The following is a 16451-nucleotide window of genomic DNA, read 5'->3' as shown; positions in this document are numbered from 1 at the left end:
CTCGAACGATCCATTTTACGAGCTGGCATCTCCCGTGAGATAGTAAGCGAGGCATGGTCGTCATGATAATATGACGAGAATAACTCATTTAGAATATGTAGTTTTGCGATAAAATCAATATTAAATCTGTAGTTTTATAAAATTATTACTTAAATTTATAGTTTTGCGATAATTTTATCAAAGTATGTATAGTTTTGCTGTAGTTTTATAAAACTATTACTTAAATAAGTAGTTTTACAATAATTTTGTAAAATATTTATAGCTTGCAAAATTTAATCTGGGTGCAATACTTGAATATCTAACATTGCAGGGTCTTCACTGCACACAAAAATTCCCTACTTCTTTAAGACCTACTCCATTCTGCTACCGTCGCATTGTACACTACCATTTCAGTACAGAAGCTCCCCAGAAGGCTTCATCCACAACCGAATCGAGCTTGCGGCAAAGAACGAAGCCATGGACCGCACCTACAAGGGCGGCATCAAGGCCTACTGGAAGCGCCGCGGTTACTACCGCCTCGAAGCTGCCGCTGCTCAGCGCCGCCCGCCGCTCCCCACCGCTGAGCTCGGCGGCGGCGGCGGCACTGCGCAGCCGCAAAAGGGCCCCGGCCGGCGCCGCCGCGGGTGGCGCGTGCGCCGCGGCCTCGGTCGGCGTCTGCTCCGCGCGCTCTCGCCGCGGCGGTGGCTCGTGCGCCTCCGCGACGCGTACGTGTCCGCCATGCTGCGGCTCGCGTTCTCCCCCGTCGTCGGGTACGGCGCCGGCGCGCCCTACTGCGCTGCGACGACCCACGGGGCCTTCGCGCGGCCGCCGCAGCTCAAGGAGTACAACGAGAAGGTGCTCGTCGAGATCTACAGGTCCATACTCGCGCGCGGCGGGGCCCTCACAGTCACCGGCGACGGCGCCAGTACCGGTGCGCCTTCCGCCGCCGCCACCCTACGGCTACCTATGGCTGCTTGATTAGCGAAGATGTATTCTTGCTTACAGTATTTCTCAGGACTCGAACTACTTGTAAGTTGTAACTTTCATGCGTCTCAAAGCTTTTCTTGTTCGTAAATCACGGTTTCTGTTCTTGCTCACTTCATCCATAAATATATCTTTGGAATCGACAATATGCTGCGTAGATGTCACGTGGATCAGCAACCTATGTGTAAGTGCCTACTGGTGCAAGCATAGTTAAATGTGAGTCCCTCGTGATGAGAAAAATGCGAGAGCTAATTAGGATCCCTGATTTTTACTGATGACACAAAGGAGATCGGCCTTTGGTATTTCTCAGCCGTACACGATAACACAGTACTCTAGAACTCGATCTCGGCATACATTTTGATAGTCCTGAAGTACTATATGTATCAGTACTTGGTAAGAAGATTTTCGCACAGATTTACAGGCATGTGCTTAATCGGTACTTGGTCCCTCACATGGCAATACTGTTAGAGCCAATTACATACTCACATGGCAATATTTAACCGGTACTTGGCCCCTCACGTTTACACGATGTGCAACGACGTTTACAAGATGTGCAACAAGCTAATGACCGTTTGATTTTTGGCCGATCAAAATTTTAATTTGATCTCAAACCTAATATTATTTGATATGATCAAATTTTAATATGATAATAATTTTAACACGGTCAAATATTGGCTTGGCTTGCTGAGAGTGAGAAACAAAACAACCCCACCCAACCAAACTAGCTATCAAAATCAGCTATGCTCCCAAGATCAGAGTTAGCTGTATGCCAGGAGTGTCACACTCAACGGCGGACCGGATCCTCTTCCTTAATCGCGATTAATACAGAGAATCACTGTATGAACAGTGTAATGAGGCAATAGCTACAGTAGCCTGCGGTATAATTAATATTGCTGTAGTAAATGCTGCAGCAACAATACTGTGGCATACCGTAGAACACGCTTTACTGTTCATAGGATACTGTAGCGAGAGATTTGGGCTCTCCGTTTTTTGATCGGACGGTGTACGTTCACCTTAATGCAGAGAACCGTAGTCTCTCTGCATTGGCTTTTCCACCGCAGAGGATCTCAATCCCTCAACGACGGATGGAAGGACGAAAGTGTATGGACTTGAGCCCCTCTACCTTCTCTTCATCCTCCTCTTCTTCTGCATTCTCTCCCTCTTCTTCCTTCTCCTCCTCTACCTTCTCTCCCTCTCCTTTCAATCGTGTTCCAGTCAGTAGGAGCTTGAGCCCCTCAGCCGCTCGTCGCACTGTTGGTCCTTGCACACTAGGTTCAGGTTGGCTTTAGACAACACCAAAACTAAGGACGACGTCGTGCCGGGCGCGCGCGCTGCACAGACACCAGTACCTACGCCTGATCCCCGACCCGAGCCCGTGCACTGGTGCGCTCGGCATGGCATAAAAAAAATTCTCGAAATTGCATAAAAAAATTCTCGAAATATAAAGCTAATAAATTGAAGAGAAACGAAATTCTTGAGGACTTGAGAGGCAAAAGCAGCTGAGCACGCACATTCCTGACAAGTCCCCTCGACGGATCGACAAGGGAGTGAGTTTGGTTCCAAATGGTTCTGGGCCGGAGCGAATGGTTGAATGAAACGGGCTCAAAATGGGTCGCATGGTGAAAGGAATAGTTGATGGACAAATAGTTTTGGTCTGGGGCGACTAGTTGGATGCAGTGAGCTCACAGATGGGCCTCAGGCTTAGAGGAATGCAAACTCAGGGTGAGATGGGCCTCAGTGAGCTCACAGATGGGCATTGGGCGTGCGCTGAGTGAGACACGCGGCATCGCCGGTGCCAGCGTGGGGCGTCGAGTGAGGAATTTTTTTTAATAATATTATTTTTAAGAAAATTATAAAAATAATAGTCAAATTTACAAAATTGTAATAATAGGTAGTGACATGTCAGTATTCCATATACTGATAGTCTACGTGGTGTGAGCCCGGGATCATATCAGCACGCATGTGGGGTCAAAAAGGTCTGTCGGCACTTTGTGTGCCGACATGTCCCCGGTTGGACACCAATTTTTCTATCGAGTCAGGCCACAACCGACAGGAATGTCGGTATTTGAAGTACCAACAGACATGTCGGCAAATGGAGTGCCTATAGGTTGCAGTACAGTAATTTTTATTTTATTTTTTTAGTAATGCAATATGTGAGTACCTAGCTATGGTAGCCACCACGGATGCCGCCCTCTAATAGGTCATACTCGTAGTTGGATCACATGAAGAACTTTCTTCCATAGGTGTTTGAGAAGTTGTTGGACTTCCTACACAGGTCTCCACATTAGCACATTGGAACTTCGACCCCAGTAGGCAAAAGATCCAGCATTGACTTCTTTGTGCGAGGATTAGATGCCATTTTGATAAGAGGAGAAGATTTTGGTTTGCTAGGCCAAGTTATCTCCTAGACTTCTATTTATACAGAAAATTAGAGCTGGTCCATGGGCCGAGTCTATAGAGATTTCGCTTGAAAGCTAGAGTTTTAAAAGGCTACTTCTGAAAAACCTATATCTGAATAGTCTACCTCTAAAAGGTTACATCTGAAAAAGGCTATTTCTAAAAAGGATATTTATGAAAAGGCTACGTCTGAAAATGCCACATCGCAAAAAACTACTTCTGAAAAGGCATCAAGTGCTGAAAAACCTATGTATTAAAAGGCTATATCTTAAATCATTGCATTAGGGTAAAACGTTAAGGTTAGCGTCATACATAAGCCTTAACGATAATGTTAGCATAATTAGCTAATAGTACTACATCAATAAAAGAGTTCGCATAGTTTGAACCATAGGTACAATAAAACAATGTCTGCTAGAGGTAAGAGAGGGAGAACTAGAGGGTCTATTGGCGCAGGGAGGGCACTGGTGATATGGCTAGGTTCCTTTGGCCCTAGTGTGTACGAGGAGCCACTCGAGAACTTCCCTTTGCAGGAAAAAAGTGGGTTTCGACCACCCCATCATCTGAGGACTTACGACCACCTGAAAAAGGAATGGCCGAAGTGGTCCCATGAATACGACTGCATTGTGCAGATGTATAATGGTAGCATTAACAGAGGCCATCGATTCTTCCGATGTCCCTTTGGAAGGGTGAGATTGCCAACAAGTTAAGTATCGTATTGTAGGATATTTTAGTCTTTAATTTATATATACTTGCAGGAGTTAGATGACAATGAGAACTACCACTACATGAGGTTGGTCGATCCTCCCATTGAGCAGAACATCCAAGATTACATGCATCACCTACAAGACCGTATCTTCGACCAACAGTGTGAGGTCGATGCTTTTCTAATACATCAAGAGGAGGATGAGCTGATCATCTACATCGACGATCATTTTGTATGCCTCGATCCCTAGTGCCCATGCCCGTGTCACCAAAAGTTTCCTCCTCCTACACCACCACAACTAGCGCACTATGGTGATGGGGGATGCTACGAGTCAGGAGAGTCTTTGTAGTTCATTCTAAGTCAGTATGACTAGAAACAATATTTCCCTATGTGTTGCATTAGCCTTATGTTATATTTCCTTGTATCGTACTGTTTGTAATTGAATAAATTGTATCTTGTTATGTAATGCTGTATTTTGGTTGTACGCAAAATAATAGTAGGGTTCGTAATGCGAAGTATTTTAATTTGGAAAGTTTGAAGTCAACGATTCATTGCCTGACAGGACGGCATGCTGATACGGTTTGAAAGCGAATACGATTGCACGATGCTATGCTTATGGATCGAACGAGAACATAGGTAATAAAGACATAGCTGATAACATAGTACTGATATAAACATCTTACATAACATGACAACCACATGATAGAAATAACAATGTCCAAGTACTGTCTAATGGCGCAGTCAAGGGGTGTCGCTATGGCCATGGGCGTGCTTGTTGGCCACGCCTGTCGGCCTACGCCGACTAGCTACTCTGTGACACACATGATCAATGGAGTACGTCAAGGGCTCGTGTAGAGGGTGGTGAGTCCGTGCAGCATCAGCAAGGGTGCTAGGGTCGGGCTGCGATGACTGCATTGGTAGAGGTGCCCTTGTTGTCTGTGACAGGCCCTCCTCATTGGCCGTGACAACAAACCAGTCGTCTAGGAGGGAGTGCATCGAGCCAGGCGTAACGTCAAAGGAACCTAGAACTGTTGCATGGTTCCACCATGTCAAATCGTGCGTCAATTAATAATTAAATTATACGGTGCGATGCCTAAGCTATGAAATTGAGAGTGATAGACTTGGAGCTGTACTACCCGAGCGGAAACCAGGAGTCAGCATGTAACGCACTGGTGGTGGCTGAGAGGATGACGCTAGTTCCGTGTAGAAGCGTAACACCATAGTTTGAGCATGTGGTGGAGACCTTGTGTGTGTGGTAGGCTCAACGACATCTGGTAATCTTTGGCACAAAGCACGTCGAAACCCGTCGAGGAATGTGGAAACCCGTCGAGGCAAACTCTACTCAACATTTCTCTAATATTCTCTAACTTTTTCCTATTGTTTTCCTAAGTATTTATAATTTTTCTAACTATTCCTAATTTCTAACTATTTTCTACTATTTTTCTAAGTATCCTACTATTTTTCTATTTTTTCTAACTATTTTCTACTTTTTTTCCTAAATCACCTACTTTTTTTTTTCTAGTTATTTTCTAATTTCATATCCTACTGTTTTTCTTAATTTCTAATTTTTATTACTATTCCTAACTATTTCTTAAAAAAAGATGAAAAACTCATCGATGTAGTTGTCACCCCACCACTTCTCGTCGACCCACCTGCCGCCGCCCGCTGCTGCACGCGGCTCGCCGACCGCTACACTTCTTTGTTGTACGGTCGCGCATGAGAGACGAATTGGCGACTGTGGAATATATAAAGGCACGTTAGTATTCTGTGTGCTGAGAGGTCCCTAGGCCCACTGCCATACCTCTTTGTCTACATAGACCAACGTATCCATTTTAAAGTAAACGGGTCAACCTGACCCTGAACGCAAAAGAGAGGGAACAAAACACTACTACGGAAACTATTTCTAGAGGTGGTTTGTAACAAGTTTACACAAGCGTTTAGCGCAACCGTCTGTGATCTAAGGCATATGAAAATGAACGATTTCCACAAGCGCAAAATAGACCGCCTGTGGAAATCTATTTCCACAGGTGGCTCCTTAAGAGAACCAACTGTGGAAATGTTTTTCACAGGCGGTTCTCTTAAGGAGCCACCTGTGGAAAATGATTTCCGCAGGTGGTTCCTTAAGTGAACCGCCTGTGCAAAATGGTTTTTACAAGCGGCACACTTTAGCGTCAGCATGTAGATAGATAGATTTCCATAGGTGGGTTACTTTAAGGAACCGCCTGTGGAAATAGATTTTATTAAAAAAATAATGAGCATATATTTTTATTCCCTCTAGATTTCAATGCATTTTCAAGACACATTGCAAACATCATATATTTCAACAGCATTTGAATCGAACACAAGTCAATTTTATTTAACAAGTACAATAATATTCACAAGTACAATATTTTTTACATCAAAAGTCAATTTACATCACAAGCCAACATTGCTAAGAGTCTTTCTCTCCCACTCACAAAGCCTCGGATAGCTAGCCAATTCACCTCCGAGATCAAAGAATCTGCCACTCTTGTGGATGACTTCGTGCATAATGAACTGGCACATGTCACCTTGCATATTTTTGATATCTTCGTCTGTGAGATAGGTGTTGGTACGTTCGATCATCTGTGCCTGAAATGAAAACATAACTAAAAGAGTTAAAACACTACTAACAACGGAAATAGAACCAAATTAAAATGTGCAAGTGCAATGATGACTTACATCCTTGGGGTTCGTTTTGTACCTCCCGTTTACCCCAAGAAACTCGCAAACATAATATCCATAAAGAACGGTATCAAAACCTTGCTTGTGGCACTTCAAAAAAAAAATGCAACATATTCGTTAGTTCAATAAGACACTTTGTCATAAATAGTGAGATACAAGCCCTAGAGGTGTGTTATTACCGAAAAATATGTACGTAGGGCCATCGCATTTGGCTTGGCTGTATCGTGTATCCCACCTTTCGTTACGTACCACTTGTAGGCCCTATTCGAATGCCAATAAGTAATTATCAATTCATAAATGATTTTTAAGAATTTTATGTATAGGGATTGTCTTTACCTCTGTATAACGTCGATAAGATCTTGGTAGGATTTTTGGGGGAGATCGGCTAAGCCAAGGACCACAAGTCTGCTCGACTTCGGCATTAGCATTATACAAATAAAGTGGTCGCTACATGAATCTTTATGTTAGATTCTTGGTCGACCAATTAAGTTGAATATTTATGTTAGGTTTTTGACATATCACACTTACTTAAAGTTGTAAGGAGCCATGATGTAGTCCTTGTCTTGCATTTCTAGCATAGCCTTTTCTACGTAGGTTGACATTTCAAGCTTGCGTGTTTTGGTCATTTCTCTTATGGCCCTTGCTTTCTCCTTGTTACTCTTCCCCTTACTCTGAGGGTCATTAGTCCTCAACTTCACAACCAAGTTGGAATGAAAAATTCGTTGCGAATTAATGAATCTGACGGGTAACTTCAACTTTTTCGCATCGTTAAATTGCATCCTATAGAACAAGTCACTAGTCATTAGCTTCTATAGTATATATTGTTAGATATATGAACATAGGGGTAGATTGTATGCACTCACAGGCACCACACGCTTATGAGATTGATGTCGAGTTTGCCGTGATGGAACAAAGTGTGCATGTCCTTAAAATCCACCATGAGATATGAGTCTTCACTTAGATAAATGTTAGCGGGGGACAGAAGCAGTGATTATGGAGAACCCCGCGCGACATGCTCTTATGTACCATTCGTTGAATCTCCTCATCTTCCATGGACCTTTTTGGAGTTGAAACAATGGCAGAAGTGGCTTTCCATTCTCATATTTCTCAAGAACATCAGGTGTAGGCAAGAAATCCAACTGAGGGGTACTTCGTAGTTTTCCGATCTCTTTCGCGAGATCGCCCTTCACTGGAGATTCCAGAGTAGATGATGCCTTTGCTTATGAGGATAGAAGGCACCTCTTCACCGGTGATGTTAGAGTCTTTTTTTATGGGGTAACCATGGTAGGGACTCTCCGATGCTCAGGTGAATGTGCTGAAGTCGCAGACGCTGGAGGTGGAGATGCTAAAGTCACAGACGGTGAAGCACAATGCGAAGATGCTTGTGGTAGAGATACTGGGCATGGGGGTGAAGGTGTCTGAGACGGAGAGGCTTGGCTCTGGGTTGAAGGTCCTTGAGCCGAAGAGGGTTGGCTCTGGGGAGGAGGTGCCTGAGGCAAAGATGCTGGACGTGGGGGCGGCCGTGATGCTGGCGATTGTGACTGATGATGACTGAAGATGATATCCCATCTGGGCCACAGAATGAAGTTGCCAACAACCTCCTCGAGAATCTTGATACCCTCAGGTGTGCTGATGTCTAGCTTGTACTTCATGAAAAACGGTTGTACCGAATCCACTTGTACCTTGGCGTACCTGGTCGGAATGTCTTGATTGTGAAATGCATGGCCTGGAATGGCCTGGCCCATGGCAGCCTCGATAGTGAATTGTCCCTTGCTGACTAGAACATGTAGCATGGAAGGGGTAGCCAATGTGATATCATCCATAGGATATCTCTGGTTATCGACCAACGTGGACCCGACGCTGCTCTGAAAGCCTGGGCTGGTTGGTTGATCTGTCAGCATTAATGCCGCCCTTTCCTTCTCCTTTTCATTCCACATTTTCATAAACTGGACCTTAACCTATTCTTGTATCTCTTTCGCCAGGGTCTTCTTGTATCTATTACGGGTCTTGTACTTGCCCGCGGTGTCTGGGAATCCATGCTTCCATCCCACTTTTGATCCGATGCCTCGAGTGCGACCCGGGTGTTCCTTGTTCCCCATGACCTTGGTAAGCATGTCATCCTCCCTGTTAGTGTCTAGAGACCCTTCGTTAGAAATCCCTTGAATGGTAAGGTCACTTTCATGTCCTGGGGGCTTTTGAAGGATAAGTCCCTAGACTCGGTTTGTTCTGACTGAGCGTAGACCCAGTTCCTGCTTCGCTTGTCATAGTTCTCCAAAGGGTTGGGTTTCCCAGCCCAGGCAACCTCTTCTTCTTGTCTCCTCCATTCAAAAATTTTGGGGGTGTACCCCGATGAGCCCAAGTGATGGTGGTACTTGTTCTTCTTTGTAAGGTGCTTGAACGATTCACCTAGTTTGATGGCCTCGGGTGTGGTCTTCTATCGGACAAACTCCACCCATTGGTCTAGCGTAATCTTTCCGTATTTATTAGCGTAATCTTTCCGTATTTATTAAAGGGTACCAAGTTCTTCTTCACGAAGTCCTTATTCATCTCACTCTTCCAGTACCGGAAGCTCTTTCCCATGGTTTTTAATGCATTATGTTTGGCGGCTTCCTCACCAAACACCAACTTGAGTTATTGTATAAGTGCCGGATGACAACTTGTTTCTGCTTTGCTCGCCCCGTTTTCGTTTCAGCGTACCCCCAGAGGGACCTGATGTTTCGGGCACAGAGGGAGCGGAAGGTTGTGGCGTAGATGATTGACGCCAAGATCTTTGCACCCTCACCCTCTAGAGAGAAAAAAAGGAGAGTTGACATAAACCACATAATTATTCCTCCATTTAAGAAGTATAAAATACATTGACTCAACTAAATACCTCTTCGGCGGGATCGTAGTCATTGCCACTTTCCCAATGTTGTCTCTCCCGATCGCACGGAACAGGGCTCGGGCTATGATACGAGCCTAAGCTTTTGCTGCTGTCGGAGGAGGACGGTTGGTGCGGGCTTGGGCTCCTATCCGACCTACTGCTTGCATCCACCACATATTGTGCCAGGGCGGCCTCTATTGCGAGGATCCTCTATGCTGGTGAGCCCTCTATTGCAAGGATCCTCTATGTCGGAGAGCCCTCTATTGTGAGGATCCTATGTGCTTCTGGTTTCTTAGGGGGGCTTAGGCTCCTATTCGACCTCCTGCTTACTTCTGGTTTCTTAGGGGATATTATCCTTTTCTGCCCTATGGTACTTAATCAATCACTGGATTAATGTTGCCTAGAAAAAACTGACAAGTATGCCATGGTTCATCAATGAAATTCTCATTCTAGTATGCCATTATGAAGCAAAATGCAATAAAGATCAAATTGCAATGGGTAATATTATTTTAGAAGAAAGAAAAGAAATCAAAGTATGTGTTTTAAACTTTTCATGAGCATATCCTTAACTTCCGTGCAAAGCAATTGCAATACAGTAGAATGAAACACAACTAAAAAAGTCTAAAAAAAGGTGATTGCATTTGTAGTACATGTCTAGTCTCCATTTGAAACTCGTGAATTTCACAAGAAAAGGTCTAACTCAAATCACACTTGAAGCGATTGTGCATGTGTGCTCCCATGACTCATGAGGGGAGTTAACTCAAATCACACTTCATATATCTTGCACCCAAAAAAGCTAATACCATCACAAATTAAGTAGGTTGATTATGAGAAGTATCGTACAGCTAGATTATGAGAAGTATCATACAACTAAATTAGAATGTGCGCACATACGCATGCAGGTACCTGGTGGTGGTGAAGTACGGGGAAATAGGTTGATTATGAGAAGTATCATACAGCTAATTTCTTCTCATACGGGGAAGTTTCTACTATACATTTGTAATTTAGATACATGCAATGTGCACAAATGCAGCCGGGCATCACACAGAGTACAGTTGCTTTGTCTGGCCGTTTGCCTCTATTGGCTCCAATCCAACACGATGTGCATGTGCTCCCTGAGATTTTCTATCTCCAGAGCCCGTCTGCCTCCGTACCACCTGCAAGAGATGCATGCTTGCTTACAATGAAGCAAAGCGCCACCCTTTGTTGACTTTTCCAATCATCAATTTGACTAGCCATACATATATGCATCAAGATGTGTGAACGCAATGTGGTTAATTTGGTCTAGATAACTAACCATGCTCAGTCATATACAGCAAGTAACTATAATTATATAGTTAATCAACAAGAGCAGCTAACAAGTCAATTCTGTGGATCGATCGATCATATCAGCGGCTCCGGATTTGGACTCTTGTTCGCAGAAAAGCGATCCATGCATGCTTGACTTTAGAAGCTAGGATTATGGTTCTGATTTCTTGGCTAGTGTCTGTGTTAGTCACATGCATGCTAGCAGAATTAGCAGTTAGGATATTATTGTGATAAATTCAGCAGAAGCAAAATAAATAATATAATTAAACTTGCATGCATGCAGCTGGCCCGCTGACGACACAAGCCACTGTCAGCAAAATTAGCAACTTGCTTGTACGTTGGTAGCTGGCTTTTGCAAACGTCCAGCTTAGAATATATATTGACGAGTTGAGCAACTCATTTCTGATTCCAAATTCCACGTGATTTTTCGGCACATCAGTTTGAAAAGTTTCCCACCTTTGATCACCTTGCTAGCTATCTATATGTAGTGTGTTTGCCGAACTCAAACTCGTCTTCTCTTGCTAGCCTAGTTAAAAAAATGTTGATGCTTGCACGCCTTAGTTTATTGATTGCCTAGTGTCATATTATGCCATTAACACATTATTATTGAGAGAGATTGTGACTGCAAGTCTGCAACAGAGGCTTTGATTGATCTCTACTGAAACTGCAAGAGTGCCGGCCACTAATTATCGTTTATATATTAATATAGTGCAAAACTACACACCACAACAAAAATTATTAACTTTTTTGAGAAATCCAAGTGCAACACGCAGATCATCTAGTTTCCTAATTGGTGCTACAAGCAGATATTTAAGTGAAAGTACTTTCTTTCTAACCATTCAAAAGAGATAGAGCAAACCAATCGATAGTTTACTACTGGTCGTCATCACAATTACGGGCATCACACAGAGCACGGTGGCACGATGGCCGGGTGTCAAATAGAGCTGAAGAGAGGACCACGGCATGATGGTTGGGCGTCACACATAGTAGAAGAGGGGGATGGCTACTCACCACTCCAGGGCGTCGGTGGTGAGGTGGACCGGGTCGGAGGGAGAGGGAGATGCCGTTGGCATCGATGGTGGAAGACAGGGTCGGAGGGAGAGGTTGTCGTCGTCAGTGTCAGCCGTGGCATATGGCATCGGAGGGAGAGGCTGTTAGCCTTTGCGGTGGCTGATGGGGTCGGACCTGAGGGAGAGGCTATTGGCGTCGGTGTCGGCGGTGGCGGCGTGGATCCGCGTCAGGAGGAGGCCGGGCTCGGTGACAAGGAGGTCGGGCTATGGGATGAGGAGGACACCGAGCTCGGGGACGAGGAGGAGGCCGGGCTTGGAAGCGGCGCGAAGGAGAGGCAGCCTGACGGCGCGGAGGAGAGTCAATCAATGGGGTCTAGGGTTCCACAGGGCTCACGCGTGATATATATAAATATTCATTTCCACAGGCGGTTGTCTTAGAGAACTGCCTATAAAAATGTTTTTGACAAATATATTAATCATAGTCATTTTTGTCACTTTTCTAAATCATTGTCATTTTTTTTGTCACTTTTGTAAATCAATAATCACATTTAAATATTTGGAGTAAAATAATGCAACACATATATATTTTTTTTATCACTTTTGTAAATCAATATTCAATTCTGCCTGTTTTAAAAATGTTTTTGACAGGCCTATTACATAACATCAATGTCACATTGGAAAATAAGTTGCATAACATGAAAATCATATCGCAAAACTAAGTTACATAACATGGCACTATTTCCCTTGAACTATTTTCCCTACACCGCCAAGGTGCATGTAGGGCATCACAGATCTATCGAATGTTGCTTCTACAAGTTTGATCTTTTCTGTAACTCCGAAAGGTGGCACATTATGGAACTGATTGTATTCTTCCTCATCCTCCATATTCACATTCGTAACTCCGACAATTCTTTGTTTTCCAGCAACAACTATGTGCTTCTTTTCATTCGTATGGTCGTTTATATAGAAAACTTGTGTGACGTGATTAGTGAGTACCCACGGGTCATATCTGAGGTCGACAGTTGTGAACCTGTAGTTATCCATCGCCATGTCATTTGGGTGTTTCACCCATTTGTACCGAAAGAAGGAGGATCTGTAGATTTACTCCATAGTCAAGTTCCCAAATTTCATCTATGAACCCATAGTAGGCTATCTTTTCACTTGTTGTGTCATAGGCCTCTATCTGACGGCCGCTGTTTTCGGTCGTGCTCTTCTTGTCCTTTGATTTGGTATAAAACATGTACCCATTAATGTCATATGCTTGCCATAACGTAACTAAACTTGATGGGTCACAAGCCAACATTTTCATATTTTTTTATCTACGGATTCACCATCTGGTAAGTTTTGGTTCTTGAACCATGTGGTGAAGCGACACTTGTGCTCTTTCAAGATCCAATCATATGAGCGGCCTTGATTTTTTGTGTGAAGCTCATTCAGATGTTGCTCGACGTACGGCACCACTATTTGGAGCTGGTACAAGACGATGAAATGTGTTTCTTCCACTACTTTGTAATCATGATCGATGAATCTTTTCTTTCCTTTGGTCCCTCTCCCAGACAACCTCCCCTCATGTCGAGATACATGTACAATAATCAGTTTAGCATCCTTTATGTAATCGATGCAACACTCAATGACTTCCTCGGTATTGTAGCCCTCGATTATGGAACCCTCTAGGTGAGCACGATTCCGTACATAGCCCTTGAGAATGCCCATGTACCGCTCAAACGCAGGGAAGCACATCTCAAGTTGGCACAAAGTCTCTACCAAGTAACTATGTATAACAACCAATTTTTCAGCATCGATCACCTTCTGAGCAATTGCGTTGAAGAAGTGACACAACCTTGTGATGACCACCTTTATGTATCCTAGCTTGATACCCCTGATTGCAATAGGGAGCATCTGTGCCATCATTACATAACAATCGTGAGACTTCATGCCGATTAGCTTCAAATATTTCATCAAGACTAGTTTCTTGATGTTGGATGAGTCACCAGTCGGGACTCTCACCTCAAGTAAGCACTTGCATAGTGCCTTTTTCTCCTCAGGTGTCAGAGAGTAGCTAGCCGGGGGAAGATAATGTTTCCCATTTGGTCTGTCTTCAGGGTGTAGCTCTGGTCTGATTTTAAAATACACAAAGTACTTATATGAATTGATTTCATCCTTTGTCTTGCCTGGTATGTCCAGTAAGAGGACAAGGATGCTATCACACACATTCTTCTAAACGTGCATGACATTGATACTGTGGCGAACGTCCAAGTCCTTCCAGTAGGGCAAATACTTAAAGAAAATTGACATCTTCTTCCACAACATGCTCGTTGGCGTCTCACTTTCCTTCCTCTTCACATCCTTGCTTCTCTTTAACCTAACCCAATAGGGAAAAAGGGCGGGATAATCACTAATGGTAACAAAAATCATAGCTTTCAGCGTGAAGTACTGTCGTCGGAACTCATCCCACACCCAGACCCCATCATTCCACAGTTTTGCCATATCTTCCATCAATGGTTCCAGAAACACATCTATATCGTTGCCATATTGTTTCGGTCCTTGGATAAGAATGGACAACATAAGGTACTTCCGCTTCATGCATAGCCATGAAGGAAGGTTGTAGATTGCTAGGACGACTGGCCAAGTGCTATGTGAGATGCTCATGTCATCGAAAGGATTCATTCCATCGATACTCAATGCGAACCTTACATTCCTTAGTTCTTTAGCGAAATTTGGATACATGGAATTGAACTTTCTCCATTGTCTAGCATTTACGGAATGTCGAAGTCTAGTTCCATCCTTCTTGCACTTATTGAAATGCCAACGCATCAGTTCAGAGTCTCTAGGGTTTGAGTCCAAACGCTACAAGCGGGAGATCACTGGCAGGTACCACATCACCATGGTAGGACTTCTTCTCTTCTTCTCCGCGTTGGAAGAAGTATCTTCTTCATCATGACCAGCATTACTCTTCCTCTTCTTCGCGTTGATAGAAGCATCTTTGTCCTCACAATCATCATTCCTCTTATACCAACTTGCATTACACATTGGGCATCTATCCAAGGCTTCGTACTCTTTACGGTAGAGGATACAGTGGTTCGGACATGCATGTATTTTTTGCACATCCAATGACAACGGGCAGATAAGCTTCTTCACCTAATAAGTGGTGGTGGGCAAGGAGTTAGGTTTCGGAAGCATGTTTGCCAAGAGACTCAACAGATCCAAGAAACTCTTGTCGGACTATCCATTGCTGGCCTTCAACCTTAGAAGTTCAAGCACAGAATGGAACACCGTAAACTCCTTATCACAGCCCTTCGATTCCTCATACAAAAGATCCTTTGGTGCCTTTCGTAATGCTTCGAAATTATCTAAATATCTCATTTCCCTTAAAACATGAGGTTATGCATGGCGTAATATTTCTTCCAGATCAAAAGTATCATCATCTATCATAACATCAGTGTCGCCTTTGACTACCTCATCATCACCATCCCCTTGATCAGCAGCGATGTCGTCGTTTGGTTCACTTGCACGTTGTTCGCCATGATTGGAGCAACATCGATAAAACCTCTCAAGATCAAGTGTGATTTGATTATGCTTGATTTGTCCCACAATTTCTGGTTCTTGCAGTCAGAACACGACAATATATTTTCTTTGTCTTCTTAGTCAAAGCGTCTATCTCGGCGGCTTCAATAAAAGCAGAGAGTCCATAGATGTATATTTCTCTATGTCTTGGCGCATCGTACATCCATGCTCTATCCATCTTTAACTTCAATCACAAAATTAGATACATAAACTAACTAATTAATAAGAAAATCATAATTTAAAAAGTTTTTAAAAAATAGAAAAATTAGGCATGTTATGATTATAATATGTCTACGCAATTGAATCTACATTGGCGCAAATTTATGGCTCAAAACAATGTGGATTCATTACTCTATCCCTCTACATCTAGATCTAAATCTAGATAAAAAAAAAATCCCCATTCATGATAAAACCTCCTAAGGCTAAAAAACATCAAATTGAAGCTACATTTTTGAAATATAATGCTAGAATCATATGAATCTACACAATTGAATCAATATTGCACAAATTTAAGCTAATTCGAGGATCTAAATGTAACACCCTGATTTTAAAATTTACAACTTTTTTAAAATTTTAAAGTTTATTAAATAGCTTCACCAATAGAATAGGTTTAAAACCTATTTTTCTTAATCAATCAATTAATATATGTTATTATTTTGTGTGCATTGCATATTGAGTTTTGTTAGGAGCTAGGTAAACGTATTAGAGTTCTTTTTCTCTTTGTTTTTTGAGTGAAAATGGTTTCAAAAAGGTTTTTGTAAATTCAAAATTCTTGAATTCATTATCTATTCAATCATTAATCATATCTAATCTATTCAATCATTAATCATATCTAATCCTTCTCTAGTTCAATTCAAATTTCTCTGCAAAAATTTCTTTTCTAAACCCTAGGTATTCCTAAAGTGTCTTTGGGCTTAATCTTGCTCAAATCCAAACTCTT

At 42.9% G+C, this 16451-nt stretch overlaps 1 protein-coding gene across 1 annotated transcript; it reads left to right on the top strand.

Moving 5' to 3' along the window:
- Positions 1–387: 387 nt before the first annotated feature.
- Positions 388–1109, top strand: LOC133909885 (uncharacterized). Its single transcript, XM_062352427.1, has one exon. It carries the CDS (start codon positions 457–459, stop codon positions 955–957), a length of 501 nt encoding a protein of 166 aa, XP_062208411.1. The 5' UTR covers positions 388–456; the 3' UTR covers positions 958–1109.
- The last annotated feature ends 15342 nt before the right edge of the window (positions 1110–16451 follow it).

This window comes from Phragmites australis, chromosome 2 (genome assembly GCF_958298935.1).
Source record: "Phragmites australis chromosome 2, lpPhrAust1.1, whole genome shotgun sequence".
NCBI classification, from domain to species: Eukaryota; Viridiplantae; Streptophyta; class Magnoliopsida; order Poales; family Poaceae; genus Phragmites; species Phragmites australis.
Note: the sequence above shows the minus strand (reverse complement) of the source record. Positions and strands in the feature narration are given on the sequence as shown.